The 22019-nt window shown below is 34.2% G+C and overlaps 1 protein-coding gene across 1 annotated transcript in view; it reads right to left on the reverse strand.

The window, feature by feature from the left end:
* Positions 1 to 22019, reverse strand: part of LOC150110354 (uncharacterized) — a 152663-nt gene that overhangs the window by 71479 nt on the left and 59165 nt on the right. The window contains exon 4 of the mRNA XM_090393200.1: positions 13847 to 13904. Coding sequence (XP_090249326.1) covers positions 13847 to 13904 — 58 coding nt within the window. The remainder of the gene's footprint in view (positions 1 to 13846; positions 13905 to 22019) is intronic.

Below are 22019 nucleotides of genomic sequence, written 5' to 3' on the forward strand. Positions count from 1 at the left end.
CTGAGTAATCATGCCAATGCTGCAAGATTTCATCCTTTCCATTCAAAAGTCTGCCAATTTCATTCTCAACTGACCAATTAGTATTAGTGAAGGGGGGTAGTAAGGGTTAGTGGGATAATGATGGGTTAATCTAGATTATTTCTTTGTAGTTCCTCTTCAATCTTTTGCATTCATTCAGAATCCAGTTAGTTTTAGCTGTTTTTAATTTTATTTCTTGCTATTTTGTTTAGTTGTTCTTAATATTTTTTTCCTGCTATCATTATCCTTATACTGCATTTTAAGGTTCTCCTTTGATCATATAGTTGTAAAATGTCGTGTGTACAGGGTTTCATTATCCTGCAAGAATTTTCTATTATGGTGTCAGCTGCTTCTAAAATTTCTTTGGAAAATAGTTTGTATTCATCATCAATACATTTAAATTATTCTAGGAAGGTATTCAAAGAATTAGTAATGTAGGACTTATATTGTTTTCTAATATGATTCCAAATTCTCAACACTATATATTTTTCTTTGTTTTTGGTTACCTTTTATTTGTTTTAATTTTTGATTCAAGGTATCAATGACTATGTTGCAGTAACTTCCAATATCAGGTCCTGGGAAAGATCTAATCTTAGGAAGGTTAACTGATGCTTTATGTGTTGTCTGAAGAAGTATATAATCAATTAAATTGTGGGCAGATCCATTAGGTGAAGTCCATGAAGTCCACTTTCTTGATGGTTTATGAGGATATAAAGTATTAGTAATTGTTAAATTATTTTGAACAGCAAAATTGATAAGTTTGTATCCTCTGTCACAGGTTTCACCAAAACCAAATACACCACAATGGGAGAGATTTTCCTTTAAATCTGACAAGAGCTATTGTTATTTTTTAGGTTTAAAATCAATCACATTCTTTTGAAGTTTTATGAATCAAAAAATGAACTTCCTCTCCTCCTCCTCCTCATTGTGTTCCTGAATAAAGCAAAAGGTTTCCTTCATCTGTAACCAATTCTCCTGCTTGTGGCCATATGACCTCACATAGACCAATGATAGCTTGAGAGTTCATGTTGTAGAAGCTTGAGTTTGACCACCATTTTGAAGTGCTCTAACATTCCAGAATACCAAGCATAAAACTCCTCTGAACTGTGGAGTTCTCTTTGTTGATCCATATATTAACAGTAGCAGACTTTCCACCACCATCCCTGGTAGTCCCAGAAGGTGGCTAAGTCCTTATTTGTCTAGGCGATGACCAAGCCAGCATAGAATGCTATAAGACTGTCTCCATAGTGTGATATGGGCATTTATACACAGGTGGAATCCATCTCTTCTTCCTGTCTTTAGCTCATGAGGTAAGGCAAATATCCAGGAGAGAGGAAGACTCCCACCGCATGAGACAAAAGAAAGAGTAAAACAGAAAAGATTCACCCCTAGCCCTCGAATACTCTAGTAGCATTGGGGAGAAAAGAGCAAGAAGAAAAGCAAAAAAGAAGAGTAAGGACCATTCTATAGATAATATAATAGATGTATATTACATGAAGTAAGGCATGGTCCAGCATCAGGCACCTCATTATCCAAGTTTTGGGAATTATACTAAAGTGAATCCAAAATTGCAACCATGGAATATTGTTTATAAATTTGGGTGCACCCTGAATCTCTCTAAATTTGATACAGAAGAGAACAAACCAATTAACTGATGACTTCTCTCATGCATGCACTCCAATCTCTCTCTCTCACACACATTTTGTTTCTTCTCTGAATCTTCTACTCTCCCCATCTCTTCCAAGTCTCTACAATAGATCAACATACAGTGTTATCAGCAGGGAACTAACAAAACATGAAATCAATAAATTAAATAAATTATTAGACAATGTACAATCATCTGATATCATTACTGTTGAGAAGTTACAAATTCATCATGCCTATCTGCCTTGTCTTTATGGTCGTCCTAAATTTCATAAGCATAGCAACTCACTACACCCAATAGTGGACTGTATTGGCTCTCCAGACTGTATTGGGATCTCACTACCAGCTCTTACACCAAAAACAGTCTTCACTTCAACGAGAAAATAAAATATCTACATTTGTCTAATAATGAGATTATGGTTTCTCTTCACTTCAGCAAGTGCAAATTCGATCATCTTTTCCATGAAGCATGAAAAGCTAAGAAATCATCCAAACCTGAACTGAGGATGTATGCCAATATCCAAGTTTTGGGAAGTGATCACTATTAATTGTTCATAAGATTTTCTTTTAATCAATAATTATTTTAAATGAATGTTTTTTTTTTACTTTACAAAACTTGCTATGCACGATTTATGACTCATTATTTTGATTCATCTTTTGAATGTAGTTAACAGTTTATCTCCCTGATAATGTCCATATAACATTCGATGAAATATATTGGAGTTTTTGAATAAATTCTATATAATTTTTGTTACATGTGTAAGCCATGAAACTTACTTTAATATAATTTCTTGACTTTTTAATTTAATTTTTAATCAAGTGAAAAAACTTTCTACAAATTGCTCTAATCCAGAGTATTTTAATAATAAGATGTAACACACCTTTTCACTATTTGTATATGGGATGTATATGATTTCTGCATTAATTCAACCTTGGTATCTCTTCTGCATGTGGCTCCCACTGATGATGTTTAATGATGTTCATCTTTGGGCTTGCTTGCTTCTTGGGGAGCAGAGAGGTTCTGCTAGGTGGATTGTTTTTGCCTGTCACTGAATGGAGTGACCACTGAGTTTCCTGTTCTGGAGTCATCCAGGTTAGTGGTGGTGATCCTTTGGGCCACTCAGTGAGAGCAGTTTTATTCGGTGGTAGGGTGAGCCTGTCACTAAGTGGAACCACTGCTGAGTAATGAGTTAAACAATCCTTCGAGTCATTCATTGATTGGGTGATCCTCAGATCACCCAAGCTTTCAGAGAAAGCCTGCACCTGAACAGGCTTTCTCTGAATAAAGGTTGAAACAAGTCTGGTTAGTGGCCCTTCCCATAATGCACTGCATTACACACCCACCCAAAAGATGTGTGCTGTGCATTATGGGATACTAAGGCAATTAATGTGAGGTCATTAGTTTCTATATACAAGTAACCGAGTCATGAGGGAAACTTCACATGCAAATTCTGTTTGGTTATACTTGGATAAAGGATTAAGAAGGAATATAATTTCTTGGTATTTTTAATTTCATTTTTAACCAACTAAAAAAACTTTCTACAACTTATTTTCTTACTTGTTTTGGCTACGCTTTGGCAGGTAATCCTAATTCATAAGTCTACTATGAAGGCTAACTGTGTATGCAATGTGTTCATGGGCCAGATTGCATGTTTAAAGGAGAAAACCCCAAAATTATTGGGGAGGGAGGGGAGGTGAAACATGTCTTTGAAAAGGACGAAAAGTTAAGACATGCTGAAACCATCAAGACATGGAGCCATCATTCATCCTTATCATTCACTCAAATTGTGATTAATCAATGAAAACAAAATATATGATGAAGGAATCAAGGTATATTTTGTTTTTACTAACTCATTAATACCTGAAATTATTAATGAAATTTATTAAATGATAGTGTTAAAAGCTTCTTGATATTACTTTTATCACATGAACTAACATACAAGGTAGGTTCCAAAAGTTTCTGGCCTGAAATACAAAATTCGCACCAATTTTAAAACGCTGTGTGTGACATATAGCATCATCTATGGAAAACTTAGTCAGGGCCAGCGGAAGCAGACATGCAGAGCATGCGGGCGCCGCTACGAAGGGGGCACCGTTCATAAGTTCATTTTTAAGAAAAAAAATTTTTATCGTGAAAACAAAAAATATTTAGAATGATCAATATTAAAATAAATAAGGCCGGATATACTGAATAAAAATTTTAAAAAATTGTATATTGCCACCTCTTTGATCAGCCGGCTGTTTACAATTTTGCAGCGAGAGCAGGCTAAATGCTTGCATGCAGAGCTGTGTCTACTGCAGTCTATCTAAAGTGAAACGGTGAACAGTTTTTATGTGAAGAAATGAATTTTTGTACAAAACATTTGTTGCTAGTTAACCAGTCGTGTGGTACGCATCTCAGTAGGCTACTGACAGTAGCACAGGGCAGACTATTATTTTGTCTCTGTGTCGTGTTGTGTAATAATTTCTTGTGGGTATAAAATAGAAATGGAATCAAAAATTAAAAAAAAGTTATCCGGTGCACAAAATCTCAAACGTCATGCTGAGAAAGAAGCAATGTTAAGAAACAAACTGGGGCTCTTAATAAATTTGTTAATATATTAAAATATTCTGATGCAGAGTGTAGCCAACACGATACATCAGAAATCAGAGTTGAAGAACCGTGCACATCATCCAGTTTGCATGAAAACACTATTGCAACTATTGAACAAGATAACGAGATGCATGATTTAAGTGAAAAACAGTTAGGAGAAGATTTAGTTGTAGTTAACCACGAAACTAACACATTATTAGTCTCTGTAAATTTAGAAGATCCAGGTGAATGGGGAAATATTGATGAAAAATTACGAGTTGTTTTAATTGAAATGGGGCCTGTTCAAAAGAAATATATAATATATCCCAGAGATGCATATGGTCATAAATTTGGCGACATGTATTATAATAGAAAAATGGAAAACGGTGAGCTCGTGCCAAGAACATGGCTAATTTATTCCGAAACTTTAAATTCTGTTTTTTGCTTTTGTGGCAAACCTTTCGCACCTACCAAATCAAGTAGTCTTGTAGAAGGTTATAATGATTGGAGAAATGTAAGTAGAACTTTGCATATACATGAGACTAGTTTAACTCACATGAAAAATTTCTTAAAATGGAAGGAAGTTGATAAAAATTTAAAAAACAAAACTACTATTGATTGCCAGACTCAATGGAAAAGAAACATTGGATGAGTATTTTAGAATGCTTGATTGAAATTATAAAATTCCTTGGTAGTCAAAATTTAGCTTTTTGCGGATCATCTGATAAATTATATGAAAGGAATAATGGCAATTTTTTAAAATTAGTCGAACTGTTTGCGAAGTTTGATCCCATTATGGAAAATCATGTTGAAAGGACCCTACAACAAAAAAATACAGTACACTATTTGAGTAAAGACAGTCAAAATGAAATATTGGAAACTTTAAGTAACGCAATCAGGGATACAATTTTATTATCAATTCTAAAATCTAAATATCATTCCATAATTTTAGACTGCACACCTGATGCAAGTAAAACAGTACAAATGACCATTATTATTCGCTTTGTTTCCTGTGACAATGGAATTGTCAAGATCAGGAAAAACTTTTTAGGTTTTGCAAATATGTCAGATTTCACAGGACGTGGTTTATGTGCAACAATAATGGAACAGCTGGAAAAATGGAACATTCTCATTGAAGACATGCGAGGTCAAGGGTATAGACAATAGGGAAAATATGAAAGGGAAAAAATATGGGCTCCAAAATTTGTTTTTAAACAAAAATCCTCGAGCTTTTTACGTGCCATTTGCTGCTCATACTCTAAATTTAATCATTAACGATGCAGCCAAATTGAATGTAGATACAATTATATTCTTTGCAATTATTCAAGAAATATACAATTTCTTTTCATTTGTTCCAACGTTTGTAAGAGAATGAAATGTCCTTCATGCTGAGTTCATAAAAAAATTAACATTGAAACAGCCATCAGAAACGCGATGGGAAAGTAAAATTAATGCAATCTGCCCTCTACGATATCAGTCAGGATAAATTTACGATGCACTTTTTGAAATTTTAAATAATGAAAATTTTAATAAAGAAACTCAGCAGGAAGCACAAATATTATGCTAAAATAAAGGACTACAAATTTATTTGCTCTCTTATAACTGGGCATGGTTTATTTACTTAACAGAATAAACCCTGTGAGTAAAATGCTTCAAGAGAAAAATATGAATATTACACTTGCTTTAGAATCTATCGAAAACTTAAAAATATTCTTACAAGAGTATCAATCAGATACAAATTTTAAAGAAGTTCTAAAACGTCAAAAGAACTGAGTGAAGAGGTGGACGGAGAACAAGAATTTAAAACTGGTACGGAAGTCCGACGACGAAAGAAGACACGACAATTTGACTACGAGCATCATGACGAAACACCACAATCGTCAGAAGATACATTTAGAGTGAATGTGTTTTATACACTTCTAGACGTTGCAATGTGTTCGTTAATAGAATGTTTTGAACAAATAAAAACATATTATGATAATTTCAATTTATTGTATAGATTACTACAAATTAATAACGAAGATTTACGAAAAAATTGTGACGATTTAGAGATTATCTTGAAGGACGGTGATAATAAAGACATAAATGCAATAGAACTATATGACGAGTTAAGTGCTTTCCGGGATATGTTTCGGAAGGATAATTTAAATATTCAAAACCATTTCGATATTCTTAATTTTATTGTGTCCATTAATTTATCTTTCCCTAACTTTTCAATTGCTTTAAGAATACTATTAACCTTACCTGTTAGTGTAGCGAGCGGTGAACGTTCCTTTTCCAAGTTGAAATTTATTAAAACCTACTTAAGAACAAATATGTCACAAAAAAGGCTTGTTAGTTTGGCGTTAATAGTTATTGAAAATGATATATGTGCGGAATTAGACATTAAGACCATTATTTCTAATTTTGTGAACATGAAATCAAAAACCCTAAAATTTTAATTTAAAAAATTCCAAGTATATTTATGTCATTTAATTTTTTTTCTGTTATTCTGAAGATGTTATTTTTTGAATACTTATATTAAATGTTCTAATTATTTCTGAATTCTTTTCTTATTTTCTCATCTATCTTGAGTTTCTTATATTTTCCTAAAAGATAGTTCCACTTATAAAAATTATTAAAAACTTTTTACAAGTTACTAAGAATTTAGTAACTTGTAAAATGCAAGAATTTTTTAAACCTTAGTTCAAATAAATTTTAACTTTAATTAAAATTCATTCTAATTTTGTTAGTGATTCGGGTCGGTGAGAAGGCTATAATCCCTCTATCATTATATTCAACGATTAAAGTGAAGCTTTATCAAAATTTGCTCTGACTTTTGAGAATTTTTTGAATATTCAAGTTTTTAACGATTATCCTGCCTAGTCAACAACCTCGGTTCGTTACATTTAGCGAACCAATGTGTGGCTGTTCTGTCAAAATTTATTTAAGAAATTTCAAATAATTTAAATTTTTATTATCATAAAAGAACCACACACGCCCGGATTGTTAGAGGGGCTCTTAGATAGACATTGCATGCGGACGACAAAGACCCTAGCGCCGGCTCTGAGCTTAGTATACCAGTTTTAACTCTTTACTTGGGTTATTCAGTTGGAGGCACTCGTTTGACTAGCATGCAGCATGCTAAGTGGCTGTAATGTTAAAAATTCAGTACAGCACTGTGATAAAGTTTTTTACCAAAGAAGGGCTTTCTCCAAGTACTATCAAACAGTGATTGGATGGTGTTTATGAAAGCTTCTCTTTCATATTCCACTGTGAAGGAATGGGCTAAACAGTTTTGCCAAGGAAGAGAGAGCATCAGAGATGATCTTCGTGATGGTTGGCCTAATGGAAGTGATGACTGAGGAAAATGTCTCTCTCTCTCTCTCTTGTTGAGGAAGAACTTCTCAATGACAGACAGCTGAGGCTCAAAGAAATTTCAGCAAGGTTGGGGCTTTCTATAACAAGTCTTTCGCATCATTCACGAGAAGCTTTGCATGATGTACAAGAGGTGGGTGCCATGACTTCTCTCTTCAATTCAGAAGGAGCATCGTGTGACCTGTTCACCCAAGTTTTTAGAGCTTTGCCAAAGGAATCAGAGAGAACTGATGGAATTCATTGTCACTGGGTATGAAACCATGGTCCTTTATTATGATCCTCTTTCCAAAAAGGAATCCATGGAGTGGTGCAAATGAGATGAAGCACCACTGATAAAAGTTAAGGTCACTCACAGTCCACCAAGAAGATCATGGTAACAATCTTTTGGGATTGCCAGGGAATTCTTTTGATTGACTTCAAGGAAAGGAATACCATCGTGAATGCAGAATGTTATGCTTCCCTCTGCACAATGCCATAAAGGAGAAGAGACGAGAAATGCTAAGTCATAGTTCACTTAATGTGAAGAAACTGAAGAAAGGCCTTCGAGGAAGAAAATATGCAGTTGACAATGAGGTGAAAGATGCAGTTTTATGCCATTTTGCAGACAAAAGTACAGACTATTTTTTTCAAGAGCACAGAAATGTTAATTCAAAGATGTGAAAAGTGTTGAAGTAAAGAGAGATTATGTTGAAAAGTGACACAGTTGTTTTCTTTCTATCTCCCTTTAAAAGTTAGTCAGGGCGGAAACTTATAGAACCAACCTCATATATCAATTTGTTTTTCTGATTAAATTCTGTAAACTGCACAGAAGAATTTGCTAATGACATTAGTTATGAAATGCACTATTTCAATAAGCTAGAAGTTTAAGATGAACACCTGCAATGTTAATAGCGACAGTGATAAACAAAATATCTCTTTGCTTATTATTTGACTTTATTAAAAAACAACAATAACCACAAAACTCTGCAAAGATAATGCAGTATAATGCGAAACATATAGCATGCAACCTGAAGAAACTGCTGTGGAAATGGCAGCAAAGTTCAGAAAGTTTCGCTGTCGCCCCCCCCCCTGCTGAAAATACTACATTTTACAAATAATGTACTATGTGAATTTAAGCATGTAGGTGACATGTTTGTTTATATTTGTGTGAAATCTTTAAAAAGGTTAATCACAGCAGAAGAGAAGTTAAAAAAGCATTTCTTGTACTGTGTGCATTAGCACAAAAAAGGTTTTAAGAAATGACTTCATATTTATAGATTTATATTTACCCTATAGATATATAAAGATTTTAAAAAAAAAATACTGAACACAAATACCAATTTCTCTGATGATTTCAACAATTGATGACACACTGATGTCCAAACTACATTTTTACCTGTATATGAAAAATTTTTCATGACTACAGCCAAATGTGGACATAAATTTATTACCAGCATACTAATAAATTACACAAAAATTGTGTTATAAATTTCATACAAATTAAACTGGAATATGTTTTTGCAATTTAATTGCAATCAATTCTTTAGGAAAGTTACAGATTTCCTAAAGACATATTTAAGGAATTAATGTACAGTGCTTACAGAAAACAATGCAGAGAGACATTTCAGTATGAAATATGTCCAATTAAAACACGATGCAGCTCTCATGTCATACCATGCTTAGCACCAAGTGATTCAGGAGTTCTTGAGACAAACTGGCTCACTCCTCCTTCAGAGCAAGGATAAGGCCTTGTTGGTTTTCTGGATACGTCACTGTATTGCGTCCCAAACTTGTTCTAAGAAGTTGAGATCTGGGGGCCACTCAATTCGATTAATATCCTATCTCTACTGCTAGTGAATGACATCGAGTGGCATCGTCATCCATAAAAATGAATTCTTCACCTGCAGCACTATGGAAAAATCGAACATGACACTGAAGAAATTCATTGCAATATCGTTCACCAGTCATAGTCCCTTTTTCCAGTACTTGCTGCTCAGTGCATCCATTAAGCATAATGCCTCTTCACACCATGACCGAGCATCGTCATATCTATCCCTTTCAAGAACATTCTCGCAATGGTAAACAGTACCCACTTTCATGCCAGATCAAGTGTTTTCTGGAATCAGAGGAAAGACTAAAATGACTCTCATCTGTAAAAAGTATATTACGTATGTCTTATCTTCATCCACTGCTCTTCTTACTCGATTATAAAAGGCAACCAGATTAATAAAACAAAAGAGTCCCTTAACAAACCCATGATGGACTGCATAAATGATATTTTTCTCAACTGTCCAATTCTGTATACAAGTTCTCAAGAAGAGTGACTAATCTTTACCATCAAATTTCTACACAATTTCTCTCACCTCAGTTATGTCTAAAGTAATGGAGAGCAATGACATTTAACTCCTCCACTACCCTAAAGGTAATCAACTAATAAATCATCACAATATGGATTCTGTCATTGTCAATCAATAGCAGAATCTGATTACCTAAGTCACCCCATCTCTGAATAAATACCATGGCAAAATTTGGCCAGTTTTAGGTGGTTTCTCTGCATATCTCTAAGGCTTTCAACCAAGGCTGGCAAAAGGATACATTAAGTAAGCTTACATCATTTGGCTTGTACCATGACCACTGCAACTAGACTGCCAACTTTCTGACAAGATACTTAACAGACCAAGGTTCGTTATCTTTTTACTATGCAACTAGTGCTGGGGCTCCATGTGGTTATGTTCTCTCACCAACTTGTTTCCTTCAATATAACAATGACATACTCCAGCTGATTACAAACCCAATACAAGGCTTTTGCTGATAACAGCACACTATTCCTTATTTGATAAGCCTTGTACAACACATATCGCCACAATCTCCAGAAGTATGCTGCTCTAAATTCCATCTCCAAACAATTCTAAATTCTACAATTGGGTTTGGACAACCCTGTCAGTTTCAAAACAAGAAAAACACAGTTCTGCTCTTTCTCTCTCACACCCACACACAAAAAAATACTTTTTTCTTCCATCTTACTCTCGACAATACCTGAATCTCTAGACAAGATGAAGATTAGATCGCCACAATCTCCAGAAGTATGCTGCCCTAAATTCCATCTCCAAACAATTCTAAATTCTACAATTGGGTTTGGACAATCCTGTCAGTTTCAAAACAAGAAAAACACAGTTCTGCTCTCTCTCTCTCTCACACACACACACACAAAAAAAAAAAACACTTTTTTCTTCCATCTTACTCTCGACAATACCTGAATCGCTAGACAAGATGAAGATTAGATCGTTCTTCTTGAGAATATTCTGTCATCAAATCTCTCTTGTCATAAGCACACATCACAGCTTTTGCTTCCTTGACATTCAATAAATTAAATTTCTCTTTTCTTCAAGGCACTACTTTACCTCTGAACAGCTATTAACACTATGGAAATGATAAATCAGACTATACACTTCTTACATCTGGGATTGTGCTCCTAAAAATACTTAATCCAATACAGAAGAGAGCAAATGGGTTGATTAATGGCCCATCTCCCAACACTTCACTCCACCCATTCTCACACAGGATTCAGTCTTTTCTGTCTGCATCTTTACTACCACAACTAATATTCATCTGAACTGGCAGCAATAATTCTTCTCTGTTAAATCCATTGAAACATATGCAGTAACTACTCAACATTCCTTCACAGTTCGACTCCAAACACATAGAACAAATTTCACCCCCCCCCTTCTCATTCATCCATTCTACTGCTGTCCACTGGAACAGTCTCCCATCTTATGTACTTTCCAAGGAATACAATCTACACTAAATGTGAACTTTCTCCTTGTCTATCCACAGTACTAATGTACTATATGTTGGCCAACCTCTCATGTATGGAATTATCATTAAAAATAAATAAATATGTCCATGCAGTTCATGAACCAATTGTCCTTGTTTCTGCAATTTAAGATTCAGTTCGTTTAGGTATCCGGTGACATCTACAAGGAATGCTAAATCGCACACCCACTCATCTTTTACTTGATTAATTGTGTTTCCTTTTATGTCCACAAAATCTGCAATGTCTTGTCTCAGATCATAAAATCGTTTTAACCTTTTACTTTTACTCAACCATCTCACTTCACGATAATAAGACGCATCTTCATAATCCGAAAATAGGTCTGCCAAATATTCCTTAAATTGGCGGTGATTAAGTGCACGTGACTTAATAAAGTTAATACTGGCTACTACAACTTCCATAATATTTGTGAATTTAATCGATTTTGCACACAGATTTTGTTGGTGGATAATGCAGTGAAAATTTGTTAAATTTTTCAGATGGATCTGTAGTTCTATTGCTCTTTCATGAACTATTCCAATATATGTGTTGGTGCACAGAAGGGATTTCTGTGCACCAACCATTGCAGGGGCTCCATCAGTGCATATGCCAGATAGCGAAAACTCCATTTAAGCCCAAATCTCTCGAAGACTGTGTTGACTGTTTCAAATATATCTTCACCGGTAGTTGTTCCTTTTAACAGCCAAAGCGCCAATAATTCTTCTGCGATGTTGAACTCTGCATCAACCCCTCAAATAAATCGGAGGCATCGGTGCTGTCATCCAAAGCAATTGAAAATGCTTCCAATCTAGCAATCTTCTCTTTTAAACTTTTTTTGATATCATCAGCCATAATTTCTATCCGTCGGACAACAGTACGTCTCGACAAACGAATATTCTCGAAGTCTTTTTTCTTTTCAGGACATATTATACTTGCAACATCCAGCAGACATTCTTTGATAAATTCTCCTTCACCAAATGACTTAGAATGCTTAGCGATTTTTTCGCTTACCACAAAGCTGGCTTTGACAATGCTGTGGTGCTGCGTTCTTTGCTTGTTGAACATTTCCTGCTGGGTATCCAAGTTCTTCTTCAACTTCTGTATTTCATCTTTTTATAGTTGTCCATCAATTTTTGGGTGATCCACATGTCTCGAAGTAAAGTGTCTCTTCAAGTTGTATTCTTTGTTGACGGATACGGATTCATTGCACAGCAAACATACAGGCAAACCTTTGTTCAGAATAAAATAATAATCCTCCATCCAGCTGTCTTGAAATTGACAATTCTCTGCATCTAGTTTTCTTTTTTTTTGTAATAACCCCTGACATTGTCCCAAATTTATAAGCGATATTCAGAACTGTCAAACAAAACTGTCTTCTACACCACAGGCACTGAACAGAACACAACATGAACACAGGCACCAAACAGAACATAACATCAATGCAGGCACTGAACAAAGCACAACGACAACACAAGTACCGAACTAACACGTTCACACACGTCGCTGTCAAAGTGAGAAAGAGACCTTGGTTGGAGAAAACATAGTGTGTTTTGCGCAAGTCATACGACATCAGCTTAATGTGAATTAGTAAAACAAACCATGTTTTCTCCCACCATGAATCAGACAAACTTCACTGAAATAGATTAGGACCGGATCAAAACAAGTAAATGGCCGGATCTGGCCTGCAGGCCAGGGATTGCCCATATGTGATCTAGAGGAAAAAAATTATGTAATATTTTTAGCTTTCATTTTTTTTTATCAAGAAAAATCAACTTGTTCTCAAACTGAATTCCCTTTAAAGAAAAAAAGAAGTCTTATATGAAGACAAAACTTATCTCCACAAACTAATCTGATCTTCATGTTTCTCCTAACTTTTCCAAAAACACAGCAAAAAGCGAAATACAAAACCATCTGTTTTTATTATTATCATTTTAAGTTAGTCATATTACTGGCAAATTTATAACTTTTTACCATCCAGATCAAAGTTAGTCAAGAAAATGCAACACTAAACTACTTTGAGATTCTGTTCTAATACTTCATTCAATAAAAATAATAAAGGATGAAAAAAAAAAAAATCTAAAAATCCACTTCAAATGGTACATAAAACATTCTAAACCATTACTGAGTTTTTATTAGCTGGAATGCAAAGACTGTGGTGATACTACCTTCAGGGATGACTGCAAAGCATTTATGCATTAAATTATAAAATTAGAATTCATATTTACATTTCTAACCTGGCTAATAAATTCACAAAACCAAACACACAGCAAAAAATTTATGTTACAGTACATAAAATTACATTCAAATTTCAGATGATGAATTAACCAATAACAATTAAGTTACAATTTAATATTAATTACTTTACCAATACAGAATTAGAAAATATGATTCATTAATTTTATTAATATTCTAATGCTTAGCACAAATTTAAGAATAATTTTTAATTTTAAAAAAAAGTTACTTACTAATTTTGCAGTAGGTCAAGGCACTTCCATAATCTCTTCCCATAACAGCCGATAAGAACTAATAATTAAAAACTATAATCAGCTAAGACAATCTATAAATATTAATCTGCATTAACATTCATAGGACATTTGAAATATTCATTCCAAGGTTACTCTAAACATCTCTGACCCAAGGTTACTCCAAGGGTCAGAGATAAATAAATTCAATCATAAGCATTAGTTCAGCAGTAAACGAATATCAATCAGGAAGAAAGTGAAGGAATGATACTGCATAATAACACCTGTGGAATTTCTACATTTATACAAAACACATAAGGCTATAACAAATACATTTTTATGTAGGCTTCCAATCATACAAATTATTTGTGAGCATGTACCCACTGTTATTCACACTGGCATACACATTTGTACATCTGAATCCACAGCTAAGAACATTCAAAGAGATTAATGCTAGAGTTCAAATTCAAAGTGTTCAGGATAACAACAATTCCACAAACCCCGATATTATAAATTAAAGATACCAATTAATTATATACACTCGGGTCTCTTTATGCATATCTTTTCAATGCAGATTTGAAGTTATGTGGTGCATAACTTCAAGATACCAGACCTTTTGACACTTCTGCGCATGTCAACAGAAGGAGAATCCATTCAGATAATAGGGTAATCCTGCATTTCCCAAACATTTTCTACGATGGAAACACTTCACAAATCCTGAAATTTTCATGGAACACCTTGGGTATTTTGTAATGTATTAATTAATTGTTAATTTAGCTGATTTTTTATTATTAATTAATAATCTATTGCTAATTAATAATTAATTAAACATCAATTAAACATAAACATCATTAAATTAATTTGTGCTTATTTTCATTGACATGTCCAATTCCGATGTCTTCACTTTACAACAAATAGTGGAGAAATCATGGGAATATAGCAAAGATCTCTATTTGAGTTTTGTAGATCTGGAAAAGGCATATGATAAGGTGCCAAGAGAGAAGCTATTCATACGCTACAGTTATATGGTGTCAATGGGGTATTATATCAAGCAATACTCAGTCTTTATTTGAGTTGTAAGTCAGCAGTTAGAATTGAAGGAAGTACAGGAAGATGGTTTAATGTTAAATCTGGTGTGAGACAAGGATGTACATTATCCCCTCTGTTATTCATTATCTATATGGATCACATTATGAAGGAAAGTGGTATTAAACATGATATCAAAACTGGAGATGTTAATGTCAGTTCTTTGCTTTATGCAGACGATGTTATACTTATCAATAAATCCGCTATGAGTCTGCAAGATTCCTTGACTAAATTGAATAACTGTTGTAATAGATATGGTATGAAAGTCAGCAATAAAAAAGACAAAGACAATGAAAATAGGCAGAATCGTTGAAAATGTCAACTGCATTGTGAATGGAGAACCTGTGAAACAAGTAAAACATTTCACCTACTTAGGCACGATTTTTAGCGAAGATGGTAAATTAAATATGGAAATAGACAACAGAATCAATAAAGCTGGTATAGTATGAAGTCAACTGAATAAATTCATATGGAATAAGAGAAAAATTAGTTGGAACACTAAATTAGCTATATTCAAGACAGTGTTCAATATCATATTAAAAATAAGGATATTAAGAAAGAACTTGACATTGTCAGCATCCAGGAATGCATTAGCAGAGCTAATCTCAGGTGGTATGGTCATTTAAACAGAATGGGCGAGGAAAGATTGGCAAAACAAGTGTTCTCTGCCAGGTTGACAGGAAAACGACCCAGAGGAAGACCAAGATATAGGTGGATTGATAAGGTACAAAGTGCCTTAGACGACAGAATATAAGATCTGATAATATTGGAATCATGACAAGTAACAGACTGATCTGAAGGAAAATTGTAGATAGGAAGTTAGTAATGATGTAAATTTTTTGTGTAGTACTCTCATATCCTGTACACCTCTTGAGGGTACATGGCAGGAATTTGATGATGATGATGATGATGATGATAAAACATCAATTAAACATCATTAAATTAATTTGTGCTGATTTTCATTGCCATGTCCCATTCTGATCACCAAAAAATTATATTATTATTATAAGTACATACGAGTGAATGCTGATAGTTTTTCCCTCCTTTTGTACATCCTGGAGATCACTTTGTAGGCTGGAGGTGGATGAATCACTATCTGTTGCATCACAAACACCTTCAACAAGAGACTTCTTAACACCAAAATTAAACAGTCCCTCGTCTCTTATTCATATTAAAATTTAAATCTGTAGGCCTATTACTTTAAAAAAATATTACGTTAAGCACGCTTTTCGATTTATATTGGATAAACTAGAAAATGAATCAGTAACAGTAACTGACATTTGGAAAAAATTTTCTATTTTGGATTGCTTAAATTATGTTGCATCTGCTATCACTGAAATAAGACCAGAACTTGAAATGTCTGTTGGAAAGCAGCTTGTCCTGGATGTGTTGCAAACAGTGCAACCATGCAAACATCTACATTATCAGCTGAAATCATTACAAGAAAAAAATCACATAATTTTTTGGTGGAGAAGGAAATCATTATCTTCTCCACCAAGGTTTTGATACATTTAGCCAGAAAGATATAGACGAATTGCTTGTGGATAATGCCTTAAGTGATGATGACGTTATTGGATATCGATTAACTTTAGATATCGTCGAAGATCCAGAAAATGATAGTGAAGCGGAAGAAAAACCTGTCCCACTCACTGCAAATATAATTCGAGAAGATCTTGAACTGTGCAATAAATTGGAAAATCATTTTCTTGTTAATGATACAAATTCTGAATGAGACTTTAAATGCACCAGTTCGCAAACGTTGCCGAATACTGTCTAATAGCGACGATAATTCTGATGACAAAATGTAAAAAAAAAAATGTTACTTTTCAATAAAATTAAATGAATAAAGCTTTAAAACAAACTTAGGCATTCTAATTTTCCTGAATTTTCATAAACTTTTTTAATGCGATTTTAGGTTTATTTTAATTCATTGCTTCGGTTTTATGTGGTTTTAGAAAATTATGGAACGTATTCCTAATTTTTCAACGTAAGTTAGGCCTTTTTTGTGTGATTTTTTATATGTGGTTTTCTGTGGAATATATCTACCACATAAAAAGAGACCTGACTGTACTTGGCTTTATCCAAGTGTAAGCAAACAAAGTTTGTGCCTGAAGTATTTTCAGGATTGGGGCAACTCATGGTAAAGGTGGTATGACTTCACATCACTTGCTTTATATCCCATAATGCAAAGCACATCTCCTTGCAGACATGTATAATGATATGTATTATGGGAAGGGTGTATAATGCTTTGCATTATGGGATACTAAGGCAAGTGATGTGAAGTCATACCACTTTTACCACAAGTTTCCCCAGTCTTGAAAATACTTCAGGTGCAAACTTTGTTTGCTTACACTTGGATAAAGGATTAAACCAAGTATATAATTTCTTGGGATCTTTAATTTATAGTATAACCAAGTGAAAAAACTTCCAACAAACTCCCATATTTTTATCTCAGTCTTGTCATAAGGAGTCCCATGTTATCAATATGAAACTAGTCATGTCATTAATAAATAACTAAAAGTTTTGTGTTTACTTTTTTCTTTTAGCTACATAGCCAAAATTGTGAAGACAACACAAAGGCTTCTGGGAATGATGTGGAGGACACTGACTTGTAGAAGTAGGGAGATTCTTGTTCCGTTGTATAAGGCTTTGATTAGGCCACACATGGACTATTGTGCCCAGATTTGGTCACCTGGTTTTCAGAAAGACAAAGAGATGTTGGAAAGGGTCCAAAGACGACTGACTAAGGTAGTTTCTAACCTCTGGAATGTCGAGTATGAGGAAAGATTAAGAAGATGCAATTTGCAGAGTCTGGTGGAGAGAAGGAAGAGAGGAGATATGATAGAGACCTACAAGTTAGTAAAGGATTGTTATAAGATCAATGCTGGAGAAGTTCTACAAAAAAAAAGTGGGAGATCAGGAGAGAACCAGAGGTCATCCCTTGAAACTGTATAAAGAGGGTGTCAGTAGAGGAGTGAGAAGCAGGTTTTTTTCGTGCAGAGTTGTAAATGATTGGAATGCCTTGATTGAGAGTGTGGTGTCTGCAAGGAGTTTGAGTGTATTTAAGACACGGCATGATGATCTGTGTGTGTGTGATAAAAGGACCTCTCAGATGAGTCTTTGATTCCATGAGGTCTTGGGGTAATAATAATAATAAGAAGAAGAAGAACATTTCTATATCTGTCCATGTACCAGCAAAGTTTACATTCTAACATACAAATATTAGTGAATTAGCATATATTATATATATATATATATATATATTATATATATATTATCCATTAAATGCCTTTTACTTCACAAAGGGAGTAGGCGAGGCTGTTTAGTGCACTTTTGAAAACAGATAGGGGAAGGCAATCTCTATCCTTAAGCCATTACTATCTCTGGCAAAGTCAAATGAGATTAAAATCCCTATTTGACTTTGCCAAAGATAGACTAACTTGGAAATTGGGTGAAGAAATGTTTAGAAAAAGTACCTCTAATCAGCGACTTGAATCAAACTTATAGCAGTCTTTCTTTTGGCAGCTTAGCAATATAAATTATTATATACAACTGAGAATGTCAATTTCCAAAACTTGGAAAAGAAAAGAAAGACAACTTCAGCACTTTTTTTTTAATGGATGTTCAAAATTATAATTACCGCTATGCAAGATAGTTGTAAGTTTTTCCACTGGTTATACTATAAATTAAAGATACCAAGAAATTATATTCTTAGTATTATAATTATATTCCTTTATCCAAGTGTAAGCAAACAAGTTTGTGCCTGAACTATTTTCAGGACTGGGGCAACTCATATAAGGGGAGTAATGTGAAGTCAGTAATTTCTTTATACAAGTTGCTCCAGTCCTGAAAATAGTTCAGGCACGCATGCACAAACTTGTTTGCTTACACTTGGATAAAGGATTAAACCAAAAATATAATTTCTTGGTATCTTTAACTTACAGCTATGCAAGAGTTTGAGTGTTATCTCAATTGATCCTAATTGAATTCAATGTAGAATTCACAACATCATTTCAGAACATAATGGCTATGATGTTCTGAAATACATCTTATAACTGATCTTCCCATTTGATCAAACTATGATAGTTAAATGTGGAACTTGGTAAATATCAGCTAGCAACAATGAAGGGAGGTTGTCATTTGGCAAAAATAACAAACTTTGAATTTTCAAAAATTTTGCTACATGTTCAGAGAACTTGTCAATGAGTGTGCACATGTGTAAAACTTGTTTGCTTGACAGTGTTCAATTCATGTGTTTGACGAGATACTTTGGAGGAGCAAATTTTATATGCTCTAAATAAAAAAAGATTTTAGAATCTTGTATTTGTGAGTTAGATGGTGTACATATGAGGGGTATAAAGAGACCATTAAGTCAAGCTTGCAGGACAGAAGTGGAAAGAAAGCTGTCAGTTCACATTTGATAAACATGTCTCAAAACAATACTGCTCCTGATGATTTTTCTCCAAAGTAAATTTCATTCTAGGATGTAAATTGTTATCTTTTTTGTAGCAAGGACAGTAGTTCTGGCTCAAATAGTGAAAAATCTATATTAGATAACCAAAGAGGGCTCAGGATCAAAATTTAAGATTTTTTTTCTTCTTCTCAAAGTTCTAAATAAAAATTAGCCAAATTTGGAGATAGTGAGTCCATAGCTGTTCCTTCAACCTGTTTGTAAAGTTTGTGACCATAAATTTGAATATGCCTACAATATCTGATAGAATGTTTCAGCATGAGGAACATCTATGAAAAGATATACAACACTGAAAAATTATAAAGTCACTTTTTACTTATTGTCTACCATAAAGGTTAGGATTATGAGTATTAAAGCCACGATACACCTCTCTCATCTATGTACCATCCACATCAAAACTACAGAATTATAAAACCCTTGGTATTTATTATTATTATTTCATGACACCTCCAAGGAGTCCAAATACTCATCATGGGAGGACACCCACTCTACAATGTTCGGTCTCCACCATCTACAACGGCATCTACTGCTTGCCACCACCACTAGTATTTTTTGTATGTAAATTGTGTGTGTTCTAAAGGTCAATTTTTCTGTATGCAAGATGAAAAACTCTGCTACCTCCGTATGAGATTGGCTAACTTACTTTCAAATGAAAAATTCCATATAAAGATTCCTCCCGTGAAGACGAGAATCGAACTTAGGCCTTTTCCAATCAAAGGATGCAATGTACCATCATTCTTCCAATTGCGCTACAGAGGCACTTCTGGAAGATGCTTCAGTCATGAGTACATCATTAATCCCTCATTAGAAAGCCTCAACCAGTCCTACGGGATGGATGAGGAACCCCATACAAATAAAAAGTAAATGAAAAATTATTATTATTGCATCCTCCATGGAGTTGGTAGACCCATCAAAGCAGGGTTCAATCAATTGACATTTTTATCATACCAAATCTTAAAATCCTTAGCACTCCTTGAATTAACAACACTGGCAATGCATTTCATTCACTGACAATTCTCCATGTAAAAAACTACTCCACACAGCCCTCTTCATCACACTCTTACATAACTTCCAAACTGCTGCATAGTTGTAATTATAAATATGAACATTTATTCAAAAAAAGTGAGGAACCTTACTATAGGTTTAACATAAATCATGACAATATTTCTATTTCAAAAGTTTTGAAAACTGTAATCTCAATTGTATCAAGTATTATATATTATTATATTATTATTACTATGATGAGCCTCCATAGCTCACTCAGTATAGATGAAGCATTTTGGTCAGAAGACCTGGGTTCGATTCCCATCCATGATGTGAAGAACCTTTATCTGGTCTCTTTTGACTAAAGATGAGTTTAGTCAGTCTCATATGGAGGTAGAAGGTTTTTCACATGGAAACTCTGGTTTTTCATTCCTCAGAACATGCAAACCAGCCCGTGAATACCCAGGAGTTTACAGTTATAAATACATAATTAATCCCTCATTAGGAGGACTCAACCAGTCCTACAGACAGATGAGGAATGGGAAGAACCCCATAAAAATAAAAAATAAATCAAAATTATTATTATTATTGCATCCTCCATGGAGTTGGTAGACTCATCGAGGGAGGTTCAATCAACTGACAACATTTTTATCATACCAAATCTTAAAATTCTTAGCACTCCTTGCATTAACAACACATTCTGGCAATGCATTTCATTCACCAACAATTTTCCATGTAAAAAATCTACTCTCCTCACACCCCCCTCTTCACCACACTCTTACATAGCTTCCAGGAATGACCTCTGGTTTTTTCCCTCTCACCTTTTCTCTTTTTATCTCATCTGGATTAATCTGATAAAATCCTCTCACTAACTTAAATGTCGCTTATCATATCACCTCTTTTCCTCCTATCCACCAAACTCTGCAATCTACATTTTTTTCAATTTTTCTCTCACTCCATAGCCAGCAGACCAAAGTCCTGATATTGTCTTAGTCACTCACCTCTGGACCCTCTGCAATGTCTTCACATCACACCACATTTCAAGAGCATTTTATTCTAGATACTATATGATAGCTCTACCTGTGACTATTCCATGTTGGCCCTTAGACGGGATAAAGGGGGAGAGTTGGGCAAAAGACTAATTGCTATTCCCCATAAAAAATTTCTTGTATTATGGAAAAACCAAGAATCCAATAACCCAAAATACCAGGTGTCAAGTGTGATGACCTGCAGGATACCCAACAATCACTAATTTATTTTGGAAAGAGGATAATAACACATGGATGAAGTTTCAAAGACAAAGCACACAGAAACTTTTGAAACAGATGAGATCATCCCTTTCACCTAAATAAAAAACACTAATTGCAGACATTTCTAATTGGAAAGACACGAGGTGTTATTAGGGAAATATGACAGCACAGAATAGATATTTTAGGAATAAATGAACTCAGATGGACAGTCACTGATAAAGTGAGAATTGTAGATAGACATCAAATACTGTAGTCAGGTATCTAATTAAAAATATGAAAGAGGAGTGCTACTTATACTGAGTGAAGAGACAAGTAAAAGTTTGGCAAATTGGAATCTATAAATGATTGAACAATAATGGTTAGATTATATTCAAGATATATTAAA

The sequence above is a fragment of the Typopeltis vanoorti genome, chromosome 1 (genome assembly GCF_054136105.1).
Source record: "Typopeltis vanoorti isolate ZY-2024b chromosome 1, IOZ_Tvanoo_1.0, whole genome shotgun sequence".
Lineage (NCBI taxonomy): Eukaryota > Metazoa > Arthropoda > Arachnida > Uropygi > Thelyphonidae > Typopeltis > Typopeltis vanoorti.